Source organism: Falco biarmicus, chromosome 11 (genome assembly GCF_023638135.1).
Source record: "Falco biarmicus isolate bFalBia1 chromosome 11, bFalBia1.pri, whole genome shotgun sequence".
Classification (NCBI taxonomy): domain Eukaryota; kingdom Metazoa; phylum Chordata; class Aves; order Falconiformes; family Falconidae; genus Falco; species Falco biarmicus.
In genome coordinates this window covers 19,068,996-19,087,339 of record NC_079298.1, presented here as the reverse complement: position 1 = coordinate 19,087,339, position 18,344 = coordinate 19,068,996, and the positions used below count along the sequence as shown (strand labels likewise).

At 45.5% G+C, this 18,344-nt stretch overlaps 1 protein-coding gene across 2 annotated transcripts in view; it reads left to right on the top strand.

Moving 5' to 3' along the window:
* The first annotated feature begins 11,850 nt into the window (after nt 1-11,850).
* The window catches only part of DDAH1 (dimethylarginine dimethylaminohydrolase 1), a 64,580-nt gene continuing 58,086 nt past the window's right edge, over nt 11,851-18,344 (top strand). For both annotated transcript variants that reach the window (XM_056356249.1, XM_056356248.1), the window contains exon 1: nt 11,851-12,230. In XM_056356249.1, the coding sequence (XP_056212224.1) occupies nt 11,925-12,230 (306 nt within the window). In that variant the 5' untranslated portion in view covers nt 11,851-11,924. The remainder of the gene's footprint in view (nt 12,231-18,344) is intronic.

Below are 18,344 nucleotides of genomic sequence, written 5' to 3'. Positions count from 1 at the left end.
CTAGGAGCTAACGCCAGGCAAGAATTTGTGGTAGCAGCTAAATGTAAAACCTATGCAATTTACGTTCTGTGGCCCTATCAAATATAATTACAAACCATGTTCACAGCGCTGCAAATTACATGGCACTTCACCAGTGTGGGAGATGGCATGTTGCCTATTGTGATAGATGATCCCACACCTAAAACTGACTGGCAGCTTTTATAAAATAGCAAAGCATCCCTTTTGTGCCTGGCTGATGAAGGACAGATGGTCTTTTTCTCCTTCAAGGAGAATTCCCATCAGGCTTTACTTGCAATAGTTTATGTGCATATGAATTATTCGTATTAAAAGAGAATGAATATGGCATTTATTGGTGAATTATAACACATCAAAAGGAAGTGAAATTTTTAACTATTTCTTCCATCAATAGTATGAACTGTTCAGTATTTTTTAATGGAGATAATTGTCATTAACTCTAAGGCACCCTTGTGCTTCTCTGGCAGTGTAAAACCATTTATACGTGCCTTTAAAGCCTCTCTGCCCTTCCATAGCAGCACAGCACAGGCTGAGGATAAATGAGAATCAAAGTGCTATTAAAGGGACCAAAAAAAAGCATAACACAAGTTAATACTCTTTAATATCCGTAATACTCTTTTTAACCTTCCTCCTACTTAGAAGTTCACATGTAAATTGGAACATTACAGATGGCTCCAGGGGAATGACAAATTCCCTCTTACCCTTTCTTTGCTCCCTTGATGCATCCCATAGCTTATTTGTTCTTTGGTGAATATAGTTGAACCCTGTTCTGCTAATCTTGTGGCTTAATTAAGATAATCTAACCACTTTGTGCAAACACAAGGTGTTTTATACAGCATAATGTTTTGGGTATTGTGGTCTTGAGCTGTTGGGCTAAGTGGGATGGTATTTTACCTTTGTCTTTTTAGAGCTTTTTAGAGCCCTTGCTCTTGGATCCACAAGTACTTAATGGGTTTTCCCAATTTAATTCATAATAAAGTGATAATCATCATGATAAAATAAGAGGCCTGAGCTTTTAGTGGCTTTTTTCTTCAGTATGCTCTGTACAGCTTCACTAATTGCATTAGATTCAGACCTGAATTATTGAAGGCTTCTGAAAAAACACGTTTTGGTCAAGGACGGTTAGGAGGAGTTCCTGGAAACTGTTTGCACTGCTCAGGCTCAGCTGTCCATTAGTTACTTACGTTTATACAGCACCAAAGATGTGCCAGGAAAATTAAAGAGATTATAAGGTTCTATGAGAAATTTTTGCTATATTGTTTGTTCAATGGAAGTAAAATCTGCTCTTTCCTCTTAGAATCCAGAGCTGCCTCAGTTCACAAAGGATGGATGAGCACCACAATGACAAAATACATAAAAGACAGGGCCTCGTTTCCCAGAGAACCTGACAGGTCTGTGGATGTCAAAATGAAATTGCTCTCCGCTCCATTTTGAATGCTCTCGGTGGTGCACATGGCTAATGACGTGCCTGTCTAGAAAGCCGGTTACCTGCTTGTGCAGGCGAGTGTTCCAAGGGTGGTCTGCATGTACAATCACACACACAGGTAGTTAGGGCTGTATCTCGGCCACAGCCCATGCTGCTTCTGACTTCTATAATTTCCCACATTTATAAATGCTGTTCCAAACGTGGTGGGCAATGCAGAGCCCAGGCGAGGGCTAGGGAGGGTGCGGGGAAGTTTGGTGCAAGTAAAAGAAACGGGCAGTTGATGAACAAGTGGGCAGGAGGGAAATAATTAATGGTAAATGCCCTGGGCAGGGGCGAGTAGGTTGCAAACTTCCATGGGAGGTGAAACACAGGAGATGGAATGGAAGAGGGAAGATGCTGCCTGGAAGGGTCTTGTCAAAATCCCTGTGCAGCACGGAGGCTGGTGGCTGTCACGGAGCATCTGTGGGGCTCTGGGAGGATTGCTCACTGGTGGAGTCAGGTGCAAGCAAGGATTTGGGTTTTTTTGTTAAAAAAATACCTCAGTGCTAGCAACAGCAGGAGGCCTGACTGTAATAAGCCTAATGAATGTGGCGCAAGGGATGTTTCAGGTAGAAGGAGAAATGTGGGATTTCTTGTGTGTGTAATTAGGACACTTGGCAGCTGGGTAAGCTTTAATTGCCATCCAAAGCTCCCGATCTTGCCAGAGAGTGAAGAGAGCTATTGATTTCCATCTGGGCTAACAATTTACTTCTTAGTGCTCATCAGCCTGATGTGTATCTTCATTCCCTGTCACTGCTGTGTGCAAGCTAAAGCTGCTTTCATCAGCAGATTTCAGGTGCGCGTTCGGTTGAATACGTGGCTAGAATTGCAAGGCGTTAATAGAAGAAACGGCCTCACTTACCACACTGTCAGTGCACAATGTGCTGTTAGTTTTGGAAAATCTCCACATCTCTAGGTCCTTATGTAAAGCATCTCTTCGCTGTAATGTCCAGTTGCCTCCAAAAATAAAATGGATGCAGGAGCCACCTTCTCTCTCTGTTCAACAGGAGCAAGGCAATGTTTATTTTACATGATCCATGTTTGTTTATAAATGTGGTGTTAGGGAGCAGAAGACTGTATCAAAGAAGTGTATTTTGCATTTCACTTTGAAGACACAGATGTTCATGGTCAACACAATCTCTTTCAGGGGCAGCTTCCCAATTTCATGGGCTAGAATGTCATGGTTTTGCCCTGTCTTTGACAGTTTCATTGTTCCAGGGGAACATGCTGGTGCAGGTCATGATCTCGAAAGAGGGAAACGATAAGAAAACACATATGTAGACACAAAGTGTAACAATTTAATTAAAAAAAAATTAAGAGGTATTTTGGGGGAAAAGGTTGAGAAGAGAGAAAAAGGAGGTAGAATTTGCAAATCTATCAGAAAAACCCAGACTTGCCGCGATTTGCAATATGCAAATAGCATCATTAGGCACAAACAGGTTTTTATACAACTAATCAATCCAACATTGTGTATGTAATGGAGATTGGTGTGCCTGTGCAGGGCAGACGTGTGTATGGTTTTCTGAAATGAAGAAAATAAAGGTTAGAATAATGAATTCCCTTCTGCTGAGGAATGGATTATTAGTCAAAAGGTAATATTCAGCAGATGCAACTTATTCATGTAGGAAATTCTATCATATAGTGCCCCAGGGGCATTGGACACTATACAGTAAAATTAGTCAATAGTCTGTGGTCAGTAGTAAAAATTGTTGGATGTTCCCAGTTCTAGCAAAATTATTTCTATACAAAATGGGAAGAAACATAAACGCATACAGGATTTTCCTTTTGCTCATATTTTGACCTGAAATGACTTTACTAGAATGACTCTGCACTGACAGCAATGATAGGGCAAAATCAGCCTCCAGATATCTATATATTGAGTAATTGTGGTAAAGTTAAGTGATGGCTTATAAATTAAAATGAAAGCAGTACTTGACTGATGTCTAAAAAGTGTCTAAAAGTCATATTGTCTAATAAGTTTTATATTTTAAAAGTAGCCTTTTCTGGCTTACCAGGAAAGAAATGCCTAACATGGATTAATATGGCCATTGACTAGTCATATCTCTGTTTTTGTTTGTCTTTGTGTAAGAAAGATTTAACTTGATGCAGTAGGAAAGAAAAATAATTCCAAATTCAAACAGGCCCTGTTGGAAACAGTGATTTATTTCCCGTTGACTTTAATAACTAATCCCATTAAAATAGCCTGTAGTGGAAAGCAAGCCTTATATGTGGACAAGATAATAGAGATAAAAAAGGCAAGTTTTATATTCATACTTGCCAAATTTAAAATAGGAAAATGATGCATTTTCTGTTGGTTGGTTAAATCTTCAATTCCATCTTGTGCTATTAGAGTATTTTTAAATCATGATGTCACCTGCTGCGTTACTTTTGTGTGTGTATATATATCTCCCTTTCTAATCAGGAGATGACAATATACACAGCAAAATTCATCTGGTACCTCAGACAGCTGTTAAAATACAGCGGTTACTGATATATCCCCTGTGTTATTCAGTGTTGGAGATTATAGTCTCATTTTATACGCAGAGCGGTTCTACTGTTTGTAACAAAATACTTCCCACATGACACTGTCTTGTCATCTTCACTGTTTCTGGAGAGATTTTGAGAAATGACTCATGGTGTGCTGTGCCCTACTTAGGATACTTCAGATGTTGCTTCTTCCGAGGTGCTTCCCCAAACCTTTGACTTTCAGGTCTTGAAAGAAGGGGACCTGTAAGTGAAAGTGCCTGAAACCATTAGTTATCTTTAAAAATATGTCTTTCTCTTGTGAAAAATAAATAAAAGAATGCTTTTCCCTCCTCCATTAAAAAAGTTGGTTTTAATTACTTGTAACTGAATGGAATAAATAAGTATATAGTTCCATTCCTGCCATTAACGTACCTGTTAAATTGAGCAGATATTACACTTTAGATCTATCTAGTCTCTAAAACTATGACCATAATCATTAAATAATTATATTTTATCTAGATGCACAATAAAATTTCTTCCAGCCCCACTTACTGTGCTCATTACTGTATGGTATTTCTTCTCTGATCCTGAATGGAATAAGAATATGAGCACTTTTAGGCACTAGTCTGTATGTATTTATAGCAGTAAGGAGTAGAACTGCCAAAATGCATGAAATATACTTTTCTGTTACGGCTTTCAGAGAAATCAATATGAGAGCTATCTACTTCCAGTGCTGATTTGGTCTTTTCAGTTACATTGTGAAAGGCGTAACTGGTCCTCTTCACCTGATTTCACAAACACATTTCAAACAGAACTGAATTTATATGGTCAGCAAAGCCGTTGGCAAGCATATTCACTACGTGAACCAACTTCTTCTAGCAGTTTATTAAGACAACATTCATTCCCTTCCGATAATGTGGCTGGCAGCATTTGTATGTCTACCTAAAGTTAAAGTGGTTGGATTTCCACAAAATATTAAATTGTGATCAAATGTAGAAGGATAGAGATTTTGAAATACCAACAGATCAGACAGAAGTGTGAGCGTCAGTGCAGAATATCTGCAGCACGTAGCAAATAGTACTTCACAGGACATCACAAGTCCTCAGGATTTCGGGGGAAAAAAATAGTTGCAACCATGAGTTTCAGGACAACACAAGAAAAGGTGAACGAGATCTTTTACTGGTAGGCATAGTTTCCTGGAGATGAATACATAGTTTAACTAGGCATAGTTTCCTGGAGATGAATACAGGTGTGTGATTTCCATAGAACTATATGCGAGGAGCTGATTTTTGGTAGAATTCCTGATAATCAAGTGAGAGGATTGGAAAATTTATATTATGTATAGAAGGCTGCTGGTTTTAGCAGCAGTAATTCAGTTTGATCTACCTTTTTTGCTCTTTGTGTTTGGAATATGCTGAGGTGGAAATCTTCATTTTGAGTTGCGCCAAACCATGGGAGAATTCAGGCAGACCCCGTGAAACCTGAGCACTGGGCTAACAGCATCTTCATGAAGATCAACAAGGAGAACTGCATCTGTGTCTTTTCATAGAATAATAGAATCATTTAGGTTGGAAAAAAAAACTTTAAGATTGTCAAGTCCAACCATTCACCCAGCACTGCCAAGTCCACCACTAAACCATGTCCCTAAGCACAGCATCTACGCGTCTTTTACATACCTCCAGGGGTGGTGACTCAACTCTTCCCTGAACATGTAACTTATACAGAATAATGTGAAATGGTTCTTCAAAAAATAATGAAAGAAAACCTCTTTTTTTTTTTTTAATGTTTTATAGCTTCTTAACTCTAACAGTTAGGACAGCATATTAAGTAAACTCAGTAAAAAAGCCTATTGGAAATCTTTCACTTTCTTATCTGGATTTGTGATGTATTAATCTGTCTGTCTGTCTCTAGTGCTAATCTTAGTGCCAAAGAAGCTGGCAAAAGAACTGCTTGCCCTTTGCAGGCACACAGGGGAAATCACAAAGTTGTTGGCTCATGTGCATACATATACATATCTAAATATGTGTATATCTCTCCCTCCCTCCCCACAGTCTCTTTCTTGTGGATACAAAAGCTAATTCCACTTTAGCAAGTTTTGTATAAATATACAGTTTTGTAATTGCATTTGCAAATTATTGACCAAGTCGACACCAAAAATGCACTAAACATGTACCAATCAAGGCAAAAGATGCCTAAGTGATAAGAAAGGCTGGGAATTTGTTCTCAGGCAGCTGGCTCCTGGAAGGAAGGGGAAATGCAAACTAAGAAAAGCAAGAAATGCTACAGCCAAACGTTATTGTGTCTTACCGCTGAGCTTGCAAGGGCTTTTCAGGTAATGAAAGGGAAGGACAGCCTGCTACACCTGTGGGGTGCTGCCAGCTGGTCAGCTGGCTCCATAGAGAAGGAAAATGCAGATTTAGGATACACATGAAAAAGCAACTCAAGTTACATTTCAAGGGACTTGAGTCCTTTAGAAAATATTAACCTGGCTTAATCGGCATTTTTAAGCTTTTGCTTTTTTTGAGAATAAAGGTATAGTTTTGGTGGAAGACCTGAAGGGGAGAAAAAAACCCAGCATGTGCATTATTCATCTTGTATCAGTGCAGCCTGGTTTGGCAGCCATGATTTACCAAAGACTTTATCCTACCTCTCTCTCAGCCAGCTTTTTTGTGCTGCCCATAGGGGCACCTGCAGCACCTCACAGCAGCTGGTTTTGGATTCATGAGACCCATTGAATGATAGCTGCGTAAGTGCAAATGGCATGAGCCATCTCCCCATCTACTGCTGGAGCTGGTGCTTTCTTGCCAACCTGATAAAACAGCACACTGTATTGAAAATGCTGTCTGACAGCAGAAAAAGTCTTATTGTCTATTTTTCCGAGGGCAGCCACAACAAGAACAATTCACAAAGCACTTACCCTAGCCCTCTCTCCTCTTTCTTCCCTGGCTGGCTCAGTATTTCTGGCATATTTCTGGGAAGTATATCTATCAGGGAAACAAATGGTGTCTTTCTGTTCTTTTCTGTAAGAGAGGTGTCAACTGCTGTAATTCAGCATAAATTTCCACAAGTACTAATCTCATTTTTCAGTCACGGTCACCTGAACCTGTGGTACCTAACACATGCTTTTTTTAAAATTCAACAAGTGACTTTTCCCCTGCAGAGAAAGAAGGGCAGAGGTGGAGATAAGGCATGGTGAAGGTGAGAAGACAGAAGCACAGGAGGTAAATAGTCGGGAGTCCTGCAGCTGTCTCCCCAATGATCTGTTTGCTTAGCCAAGTGAATCCAAAAGTTGATCCTGATTGTACTAGTGCAACCTATTGTAACAAAACATGTGGGAAGACTATAAATGTGAGGAATGTCCTGCGCCTCTGCGTGTTGTCCAGGCTCCTTGGTGCCATGTGTCATGGCAACAATGCTGCAAAAGCTGACTTTTAGAGAATCACCCTTTGACAGCTTTGTCTCCCAACAACTGCGTATCTGTCAGCTCATGGGAATTCCTCCTTCTCTGGAGGATGCAAAACGCCAGCTGAGAAAACGCCCAGTTGGTTATCCCATAGCAGACAAAACAAATACTGTGTTTCCCCTGAACCAGCTATACATAGAATTAATCTGACTCTGGTAAGACTCTGTGAGATAGCTTGGGTTCAACTCAGGCAAGGGAAAATGCTGCTCCCCAAAAGGATTTCTGTACAAGCTGGCAGACACACTGTTGATTTACGCCATTCAGAAGAGGTTGGTCTCCTCCTCCAGGAGTGATCTGTTATGTAAAGAATAGATGGCAAGCTAAATCTGTTTAGCATTTGGAAAATGCAAAAACATTTGGGAGCTTGTCCACGCAGTGGGGTGAAGTTAAGTGATTCGTTGCCTAACATCTTTAGGTCAGCTAAATGAGGAGCCCAGGCACTTCATTATTTAGTAAAAATACTGTTTTACTGAGTCACTGTGGTTTTTGTATTACAGTACTACAGCAGAAATTGAAAACTTCTGTCAACTATCCGGGTGAAAACCCCTTTGAGCTGCTTTTCATGCATCTAAAGCATGATTAAAGTAACTTTTTTCTCTTCTATGCCTGTAAGACCTGATACTAGGAGAATGAACGACCCATTGATACAGTAGGAGTTGTTCCTCCAGCAGTGTGGCCTCTGTTAATAATGGCATTTGGCTGTGCAGTAGTTGCATAGTTTTCTATTGAGCTGTAGGAATCACTTAAACCTGTATTCCTTTAAAAAAGTGAAATTCAGTGTCTCTCTGTCTTTTTGTTACAGATTCCCATTGCCATAGCAGGACAAGCTGGTGACTGAATGGCTCTGTTGCTGTCTTGTCCTGGCTTTTCACTGTCTCAAGTTACATGCAGCATTTTATTAACAGTGTGAGAGATGGCCACTAAGGTTTTAGAGCCAGCAGTGTTGTTCCAGCATCTGCAAGTGATGGGAAGTGTGTTCAAACTCTGCAGCTGCCTAGCGCGCCTGAGCAGTCAGTCCATGTGGTATGTGTTTGCATTCGGCGGTGATCCAAATTCTCCTTTGTTCCGGTCACACAAACTGTTCAGCAGTGACCAGCTGTGACCTTCAGTCACCTAGCAGCGCCCATAAAGGTTGCGCAATTGCTACTGGGGGCCTTAGTCTCATCATTATGTGGCCATTTTCACTAAAACAATAATTTTCAGTGTAAAAATGATAATAGAATCACAGGACTGGAAGGGACTTCTCCTCGTCCATACTTTTCCCCCAGCTCTGGTTTTCTGCTCCTGGAAGATACTTATTTAACTTCTTAAAAACGCTTTGTATAGAGGCTGCACATTCTTCCCAAGCAATCTTTTTCTCTGCTCCTTATTGTTGGAAAGTTTTCCGTACTTTTCTTTGCAATAATATAAGTTTGTTGCTTGCCTTCTACCTTGTGGAAATTATTCCCTTGATCTTTGTGGCAGTTTTTTGCACAGCTGCAGACTGTTCTCAAGTCACAGCTGTAAAAAACCCCTAATAATCTTATCAATATACTGCTAGTGATGTTGTCAAATGGATGAAATTTTACTCTGTGTATCGATGACTTTTCTGTCTTAACTTTTAAACCATATCTCCTCTTTCAATATCTATTCTCTTCTGAAAGCAAATGCGCTGTACACGTATGCATCCTCAAGTACATTTTGCAAAGCAATTTTCTTCTCACTGTCACTGTCAGCATATGACTCTGTGTAGTGTCAGTCACTAAACACCTGGATTTGCATGTTTTTCTGTATGAGGCATTTTCTCCTTTCCAAATACCGCTTTCTGTGATACTGCTTAAGCAGTCTGCAGTCCATCTTCTCTTGCAAGCATAGTTTTCATCATTCTGCATGACTTCTGTAGTGTGACACAGCTTTTTTCTTTGCTGGGGGGCAGCTTTGCTCATTTACATTCGTCTCTCCGGCAGGACAAAGTTACAGGAAAATACTGGCTATAGAGCAAGGTAGACATGGTATGATGGTATTGATGACTGGTAGCTGATGCATTTTGTATTACTGCATATGATAAATTTTAACATCACTCCTGAAAGACTGTGTGAACCCATTCTATTATGTAATGTTAATTTGTGAGTAAACTGATATTTTGGTAATCTTATTATAAATATGCACAATTTTGCTCTGGATGCATCTGTTTCTAGATGCCCTTTTTTTCAACATAAATAATAGAACAATCACAATCAGCAAATAGATCTTCATTTATGTTTAACCTGCAGCATTTTACACACTTATGGAAATACAGATTACTTTTTTTTTTTTTTTACTGTAGTCATTACTTCCTTAACCTTGTTTAAATAGCTAACATTTTCTTTTTTCCAAAACACGTTGTACTTATAGCATACCACTGTCTCATACTACTGCATCTCATAAAGAGATCCTCCTTCCTCCAGCCTGGTCCCCCGTAATGCAGAAAGGTATTGAGAAGCTGTCAGAAGTGATACCTGGCCAACTCCCAGGAAGCAGCTGGGGCCACCTGAGGTCAGCCTGGGCTGCTGCCAATGCCTCTGGGGCAAACCTCACTCTCCTAGCCGATTGTGTGGCATCACCTTATATCTCATGTTTCTGTAATCTCAGTGAGATCTAAAAATTGTCATGGCTTATAAGCTGATAAGGTATTTATGGATGTCAAAAAAATTTGTATTGACTAGAACTTTACAATCCATTGGCTGCAAGAACAACCTTTTCAGATAGGAACCCTGGCAACTTTTTTTAAATTACAGAGTGATAGCAGCACTTTTTCTTCTGGCTGAAAGTTCTGCTAACAAAAAGCAAACAAAAGCATGCCAGTGGCCAAATCCCAAATCAAAGCCAAGTAAAAATAGGCTTTAATGACTGTGGAAGTATCACACATTATACCAGAGACAGTATGATACCATTTGTAGTGGTTTCTCAAGAATTTGAAATGTCCTACATGACAGCAACTGAATTCCCTGTCCATTTGTTTAAGAAAAGTAATATTTGCACATTATTCAGTGAATGACAGTTACTCAAATAACTGCACCTATGCACATTAAGTAAAGGCAGCCTTTACAGTGTATTTGGAGAACATGTGGAAAATGCAGACGAAAATCTAGTCAGCTGCCATTTTGGAAACACAGTCTGAGATTTCCTTCATGCTATTCATTAACCGTATTCCCAAATGCTGAACATGTGCCGATGTCCATGACATTATGGCTGAGGCAGCTGCTGGGGTTTGTTTGAGCACTGAAGAGGGAGCATGGAGCTGGGTGCTCCTCCGTGGCCAGAGGGACACTTGAAAGAGCCTTGCCATTAAGAGAAGATCTGGAGGGAAAATCCATATTCCTCCTCCCTTCCTGCCTGCTCCAGTGAGGACAGACCTCGGAGGTGCCTGGGAGGGTGGCGGCAGGGGCGGCGGGGGCTGGCGCGGTGGATGTCGCCCATGGCGAGCTCTGGCCTGAAGCCTTGTTTGGCTCCAGCCTGGCAGCCGGAGGTGTTTACTGGAAGGGCTGGCCCTCACCTGGGTAATGTCAGGTCAGGAGAAAACGCAGGGAGAATGAAACAAGGGGAAGTAAGGGCTCTTTTAGGGGAAAGGGTGGAAAATGCTCAGTTTCAGTCCTGGAGGTAAAGGTGGAGCAAAACACACAGGTGCCCCTTCTACCCTCCCAGGTAGAAACTTTGACAGCATAAAGGAGTGGAAGAAGGTGGACGCGCTGCTTGCTGGTGAGCAGCCCTATAGAAAGCCGTAAGGAGGTATGAGGAAGTGGCTGGGCTTATTTCCTTTGGATTCGGATTTGGAGCAGCCTTTGCCATGGGATATTCTTCCTCTGGCTGCACAGACAAAGCACCCGGCCTATTGCTATGCCACCAGGGAGGCAGCAAGCAGCTGCGAAGGGCACGTAGGGCCAGCCTGATGGACCCTGGAGCAGAGAGGGTTGGCAGCCCGACCCTGCTCAGCTTGGATGCGTGGAGAAATGTGGGGAGACGCAGGTGTTTGAATTCTGTCAGCGTCCGTATGCGTTCCCACACGGCTCCGTGGAGTCTCTATGCGAAACCGCGCTGCCCCTCGAGCCACGCTGTGGTAACGGAGGCCCACGGCAGGCACGGCCAGCCCCAGCGGCCCGCTCAGGGGCGAGGCCTGGGGCAAGCGCCGGGGCCGCCCTGCAGAGGGTCGAGGCCCCACTGGCTCCCCTCGGCCGGGCCGGGCCGGGCCCCTGCCCCTGCGGGAATCGCCCTGGCCCCGGGGCTCGGCTCGGCCCCTCAGGGCTCGGCGAGAGGCGCCGCGGCTCCCGCCCGCCTCACAGGTAAGCGGCGCCCTGCGGGGGGCGGCCAATGGCGCGGCCCGGCCGCCGCCGCCAGCCAATGGGAGCGCGCTTCGCGGCGGCCCCATGGAAATGTGCCTGGTGGGGAGCCAATGGGGCGCGGCCGGGCCGCGGGCGGCGCTTTATCAGCTGCCAGGGCCGGCGGCGGCGGTCGCGGCTGCCCGTCCCTCCCTGCCTCCTCCGCGCCCCGCCGCGCAGCATGGCCGGGCTGGGCGGCGGCCCCGCCGCCTTCGGGCGCTGCACGCACGCCGTGGTGCGGGCGCTGCCCGAGTCGTTGTGCCGGCAGGCGCTGCGCAGGGCGGCCGGCCCCGAGGTGGACTACGCCCGTGCGGAGCGGGAACATCAGCTGTACGTGGGTGTGCTGAGGGGCAAGCTGGGGCTGCAGGTGCTGGAGCTGCCGGCCGACGAGAGCCTTCCCGACTGCGCCTTCGTGGAGGACATGGCCGTAGTCTGCGAGGAGACGGCGCTCCTCACCCGCCCGGGCGCGCCCAGCCGCAGGAAGGAGGTGCGGGGCGGCGGGGGCCGGGCCGGGGGGAGCGGTGCCCGCGCCGCCCAGGTGGGCTCGGGGCGGCCGCGCCGTCGGGCGTATCCCCGGGCCCGCGGCGGGAGGGGGCGGCGGCGGGCGGGATTGCTCAGCGAGCAGCCGCCCCCGCGGCGGGTCTCGGCGCGGCGGGCCCCGGGCAGCGGCTCCGGCCCGGCCTCCCCTCCCCGCGGCTGGGCTGGCGGCGGCCGGTGCCGCCGGGCCGCGCCGGGGGCGTGTCGGAGCGTGGTGTTCCGCTGGCGAAAACAAGCGGACGGTGTAAACCGTGAGTCATGCCCTCCGGCGGGCCGTGCGGGTCCCGCGGGGTGGGCTACCGGCCGTGGTGGCCGCGCTGCGGCGCGATCCGCGCCCCGCGCTCGGCTCCAGCGGGGTTCGGGCCGCGCGTGCCCGGCCGCCGCGGTTACCGAGCGGTGGAGCGCTCCGTTAGCCTGCGCGCCCGTGAACCTGGTGCCGCCTTCCCCGGGCGGGCCTGGTGGGCTGAGGGTGCGTGGGGGCACCGGGGCACGGACAGGCTCGTTGGAGAGGGGTTGCCCGGCTGCAGGAGCCTCGCTGGAGATGTGCTTGGGACTCGTCTGATGCGCTCGGCCCATTCACAGGCTAGTTCACGAGGCTCCGCATGCACTGAAGTGCTGTCCTGTTGTCTCCCTCTCAACAAGTTGTGAGTAGCAAATTAAACCTCTCCTTGTTTGAAGCTGCAAAATTGTTACACTGGTAACCTGCCTTCCTGTAAGCATGCTTTAACGTAACCCTGTTGTCTCTTCCAGTTCCCATCTTTGTGGCCCCATGGCTCATCTTGTGATCCACAAGCATGTCCTGCTGTGCCTGTGGCGTAGGGCTGGGCCGCTGGCTGTGGCTGCTCTTGGCCACTGAGAGCAATGGATGAGCGTCGCCACTTGGTAGTTTTGATCTAGTGCTCTTCTAGCAATTGCAAAGTTTACTTTGCTCAGCACTCCGTGATACTGTACACATCTTGCACACGTGGGTTTCCTTGTGCTTACCCATGTGTATTTACTCTTTGAAGCACATACGAATGCTCTTAAAGGTGACAGCATCAGAGTAAAGTGTGTTTGCCACATGCTACTCTTGGAAGCAGCCAGAGTCTGAGTGAGTTTTCACTGGTCCTTCCTATGACTCACTGGTATGTAGCCATGTGACTCCTGCTGCCATTTGCACTCTTTCCCCGTTAGAACAGATTGACTTCTTTCTGTGGGTGACTTGTCCAGTCAGTCATGAACAAAGAGGAGAAAAAAAGCTTTAAAGCATAATTTGAATCTTTTTAGTTTTCTTGAATGATGGAGAAATCTCTCCCTTGAGCTTTCTGTGAAGTAAAAAAGAAAAAATAATTGAACAAACATTCTCTTAAAGCTATAACACTGCAATGTAGTGCTTGTCTGAACACGTAACTTCTAATTATTTACAATGGTTCTTCCTCCTGGGAACATCGTTACAGCAGTGTTTTGCGGACAGGGGGAGAAGATGCTTGTTTTTGTGGGATGATGCCTGTCTGCTCCTGGTCCCTCTCCCCTTTGAGGCATCCCCCGGGACAGCCTCCCCATCCTGGCATGGTGACCGAGTCTGTGTTTAGTTAGTCTTCTTTGTCTGAGTAGTTAGTGACCAGAATATTGCCTTCAAAACAGTAGGCTAGTCAAGGCTTTAGAAAGCAGAAATGTGTACATGACTAGTTCACTCAGATTTCTGTGTGGTGTTGGTGGAGGGCTTGACATGTGCCTTGGACATCTTGGCAAACGTCTATGATAACCTCACTTTCATAAAGAGCCCTACAAGAAGCAGCAGTATTTCTTGTAGCTTCGTCAGAGGGTGTTTCCTACTGTCGTCAGAGCTTTGCTTCTCTTGCTGCCTCCAAGGCTGGTTCTGAAGGTACCAGCTACAGGTGCTCAGGCGGTCCAGGCACTGAGGCCTGCAGCTACCCTGAGCTGAGGGAGCCTAGTGCCTGCTCCAGGCCCTCCTGTTCATCCTGGTGGGTGGCTGTTGGCAGCCACCCAAGGTCTTTTCTGAGGGTTATATTCAGTCTTTGAATTGCCCATTAAAGACAGTACCTGGAGGCTGGTGGCAAGTGAAGTTGCTGTGGGGTATGTCCTAGCATCTGCCCTGTTAAATGCCTTTATTGGTGACTTGGAGAGGGGGACACGTGTATCGAGCTCTGAACTGTCCCAAACTGGGGCAAGGTGGGGGAAGGGTAAGAGGCAATAGCCGTGGGGTCTGGGCTGCTGTTCAGGGGGACCTGGGCAGGCTGGAGGAAGGGGCTGGCCTGTGGGAGAGTCAACCTTACGGAGTTGAGCAGGGACAGATTCTGAGTCCTGGCCCAGGGAAGGAAGGATCCCTGGGTGGAGCCAAATGGGTGCGGGACAGCTTTGCAGAACCCCCCCTGGAGAGGGTGTCTGGTGGGCAGCACAGTGTTTGTGAGCCAGTTCAGTGTCCCTGTGGTAAAGAAGGGCAGTAGGATCTTGGGCTGTATTAACAGGAGCAGAACCAGTGGTCTGAGGGAAGCGATTACCCTCTCTGCTTGGCACTTGCAGACTGTATCTTACCAAGAACGTGGAGCAGGCTGTTCAGTTTTGTGGCAGGAGGGCAAGAGACAACGGGTGTAAGTTAGTGTGAGGTTTTAATGGGGCATAAGGAAAGGCTTTTCAGTGGGGACAGCCAAGCAGTGAAACAAGGCCTGGAGAAACTGTGCAGTCATCTTTGGAGCTTTTCAAGCTGGGTAAAGCACTGAGCATCCTGGTTTGTGCTCTGAGTGGGAGGTTGACCTAGAAACCTCCCAAGGTCCTGTCCAACCTGAATTATTCTGTGAGCATGAAACTAGTTGTATGTTAGGATACATGGAGTCAGGGGTTCGTCAGTTGAACTGCTGTGAAATCTTCATTGTTGAGACAGCAGATAATGGTTAAATCTGGATTGTTTCTGGTCTGATGGATGTACTGCTAGAAAACCAGAAGGATGAAGCCCTGTGAAACCAGTTTCTTCATGCTGCCTGTGAAATTGCTGTATTCCTGCCTCAGCTGGCTTAGTCAGCCTGGTATGAAAGTGAACCAAGGATGTTGTAGTGCTTTGTCACTTGTATGGTCAACTGGCTGAAGGAGGGAAGGAAGATGGATGCAGTCTACGTACAGCACCAGTTTCTCAAAGTGCAATTTCTTATTCTCCTTATGTAACGTAAGCACAACCCCATGAATATTTTAGCAGTATAGTTAGTGTATGCTTGGCTTAACCCAGTTAAAGTAAACCCCAACTCCTGAGCATGCGCTCCTGACCTGAGCCTTCCCATAAGGCAGGACTCATCCAGGCTTGTCTTACTGCTCTCTTAACAGTTTAACGGACTTCTGTACAGAGCGGGCAGGAGCAGTGGAAGAAGGAAGTGGTGATGGGAACAGGGTTGCAGGGTACCATTTCTGCAGAGTATTAATGGAGGGAGGGTTTGTAAACCTGCCAAGAGGCATGTAATGGGTCAGGGTCTGAAAACTGATCAGACCAGTGAAAGCTGAAGGGCATGGAGGACGCCAAGGTGCATCCTAAAGCTGGTTGAATGTGCAGCTGGAGCAGTGTGGCTTCAGGTGTGTTGTGCCTCCACATAAACTGGCTGCCAGATACATGAACTGAGTACTACTGTCTCAATCTTCCCTTTTTCATGCCACTGAAAACCCATAATGCAATATTTAAGAACTGATGCAGTGTGTTCTTTCACTGACTAGACTCCTTATTAAGAAGGCTTGTCATCAATTACTGTAACACTGTATGCAGCAGGCAATTTCTGCAGCAGTTTGTAATAGCATTGATTGAGCTTTCAGGCTTTATAGATACTATTGCTTACCCCTCCAGCACCACTGGATTCTGTACTGGATGTCTGTCTGGAACAAAACAAAATAAAATCTGGGGTTATGTCTGTTCTTGCTCCAAGTTATGGTAGGGAGAAAGAGTTGAATTAAATTTGGTCATGTTCAGTCAGTACTGGGAAGGAGCCCAGTATTTTTTTAGCAAAGTAGAAAAATTAGTCATGCGTTTAATAATTTGTTTGCAAGAGTCAGGCTTATTTCAAGGCATTATTTTTTTTGTGTTATCAACTTCTGAACTTATTTTAAAATTTATAGTTTCTGGAAAGTTTTGGATTTGGCAGCAAGGTAAAGGCTTTTCAAGTAAGCCAGAGGTAGATTGCTAATGTGGATAAACTGGTGTTTTGTTTAGCTGAGTGCAGTTGCCAGTGTGCTTGATGTTCAAGTTGAGTAACTCAAATAGAAATGTTGTGATTGCTGATCAGTTGACCAGTTCCAGCAGTATGTTCTCAGTTGTTTATTCCTCTAGTATAAACTCCTCATGTCACCTTCTGAACACAACAGGGTTAGTCGCTGAGAAGAGCCTTCATCAGCACATTACTCTTACTGCCCAAGTTGTCTTAATGTGCTCAGGGTAGCACAAAACAGTATTTCCACCACTTCTGTGCTTACGCAGACAGATAGAAACCCAAAAGCTCAGCAAAATGCCCCTACAGACCTCGCCTCTTCTTGGCTGTGGCATAGGGAAGGGAAAACAACTGGTGCTGGGAAAGCTTCAGGAGCTGCTGCAGAAGAGATCGCTGGCTACTTCCTTGACAAGAGGAGACTTCCACCCAAGAATACTGTTCCACACTCCCCCAAGACCCACTGTGGACAACCTGTGGGCTGTATTCCTGTGTATCCTGGAAGATACAGTCCCTCAGAAGTGAGGACAGAGAACGAGTATGTTTGTCAAATCCCATCCTCTTGACAGGCATTGGAGAAGCCTCCTAATTGCTTTCTGAGAATGTCTGGGTACCTCTTAACTTGCTTGCTGGGTTGCAGGGCTTTGTTCACAGCACTGCTTCTGCAGAGCTTCCAGCTGTGCTGGGCGGGGTAACTTTGCTTCTTAGTGCTGATCACCATGACCTGCTTAGCTGCCAGCCCCTGCTCCCACCCTGTACAGTTTCTGCAGGGCTGTGCAGCCATGTATGAACTAGAGCCTGCACCCTGTACTGGGATGCAGTCTCAGCTGCAGCTTACAGCTTGCAGGAATGATTCTCAGGCCAATTGGTGGAAGCTTCTGAGAAAAAAGAAGGCAAAAATAGTTTGGCAAGTCATGTATATGTATAGACTCAGGTATTGCTGCGTGGGTACTGCTAAATGGTAGACACTTTCTCCACTCCCTCTGTAGACCTAGACAGTTCTGTAGAATAATGTCTGTTGCAAAGTAATAGAAAAGGTAGGCTCAGGAGAAACAGATTCAAGGCTCTGCTAGCTCCCAAGCTTAATTAGGTTATGGGGTTTTTATTTTATAGCACGTGCTAGTACAAAAGAACCTATATTTGCTGACTAACCACTTAAACCAGTGTGTCTCTGCACAACTGGTGAAGATCTGTTGTTTTCATGGGGGATTAGTACTTGCTGATCACTAGAGAGGCAAGAGATTAAACTTTTTATTACCACTTTAAATAATTCATAAGTCTTTAAACTGTTGCAACAAATTGTGGAGGCCTTGTACATTTGCACTGACCACTTTGCATGTCCTTATTGTGCTTTACCCTTGATGTTACAGACCAGCTTTGGTGTTCTGCCTAGAAATCTTAGTGATAGAAAGCACAGAGATTACCGTTGTGTCATTGCTTACTGCTTAGAGCAGCAGGTGAGTAGACGTGGGGAAAAGCTTTACATGAAGGTTGATAAAACTTAGAAGTGGTGCTAGGTGCATTTCCACCCTCTTGTCAGATGTTTTTTTCTTGAATACCTTTCCTATTCTACACTGAGCCATATGCATCCTTCTTTAGTCTATCCTTTTCACAGTCTTCCCAGTCTAACCTCAGAATTTGAGTGAAAGTGTGTAAGATAGTCAGTGTGTTAATTTCAGTTACACTGGAAACAAGTTGAGAAGTACCAGTCAGACTTCAAGTTATGATGTATACCTGAGTGTTAATGTGGGCTTTGGTTGTCTTTTGCAGAGCGTATAATTGGCAGAACCAAATGTAGTCTTCCACAAAGCATGTGTCACTTGAAGGCTTTCTCCACGAGCTAAGAGGTGATGCCCATCGTGGGGTGCAGAAGGCAATGAAGTAAC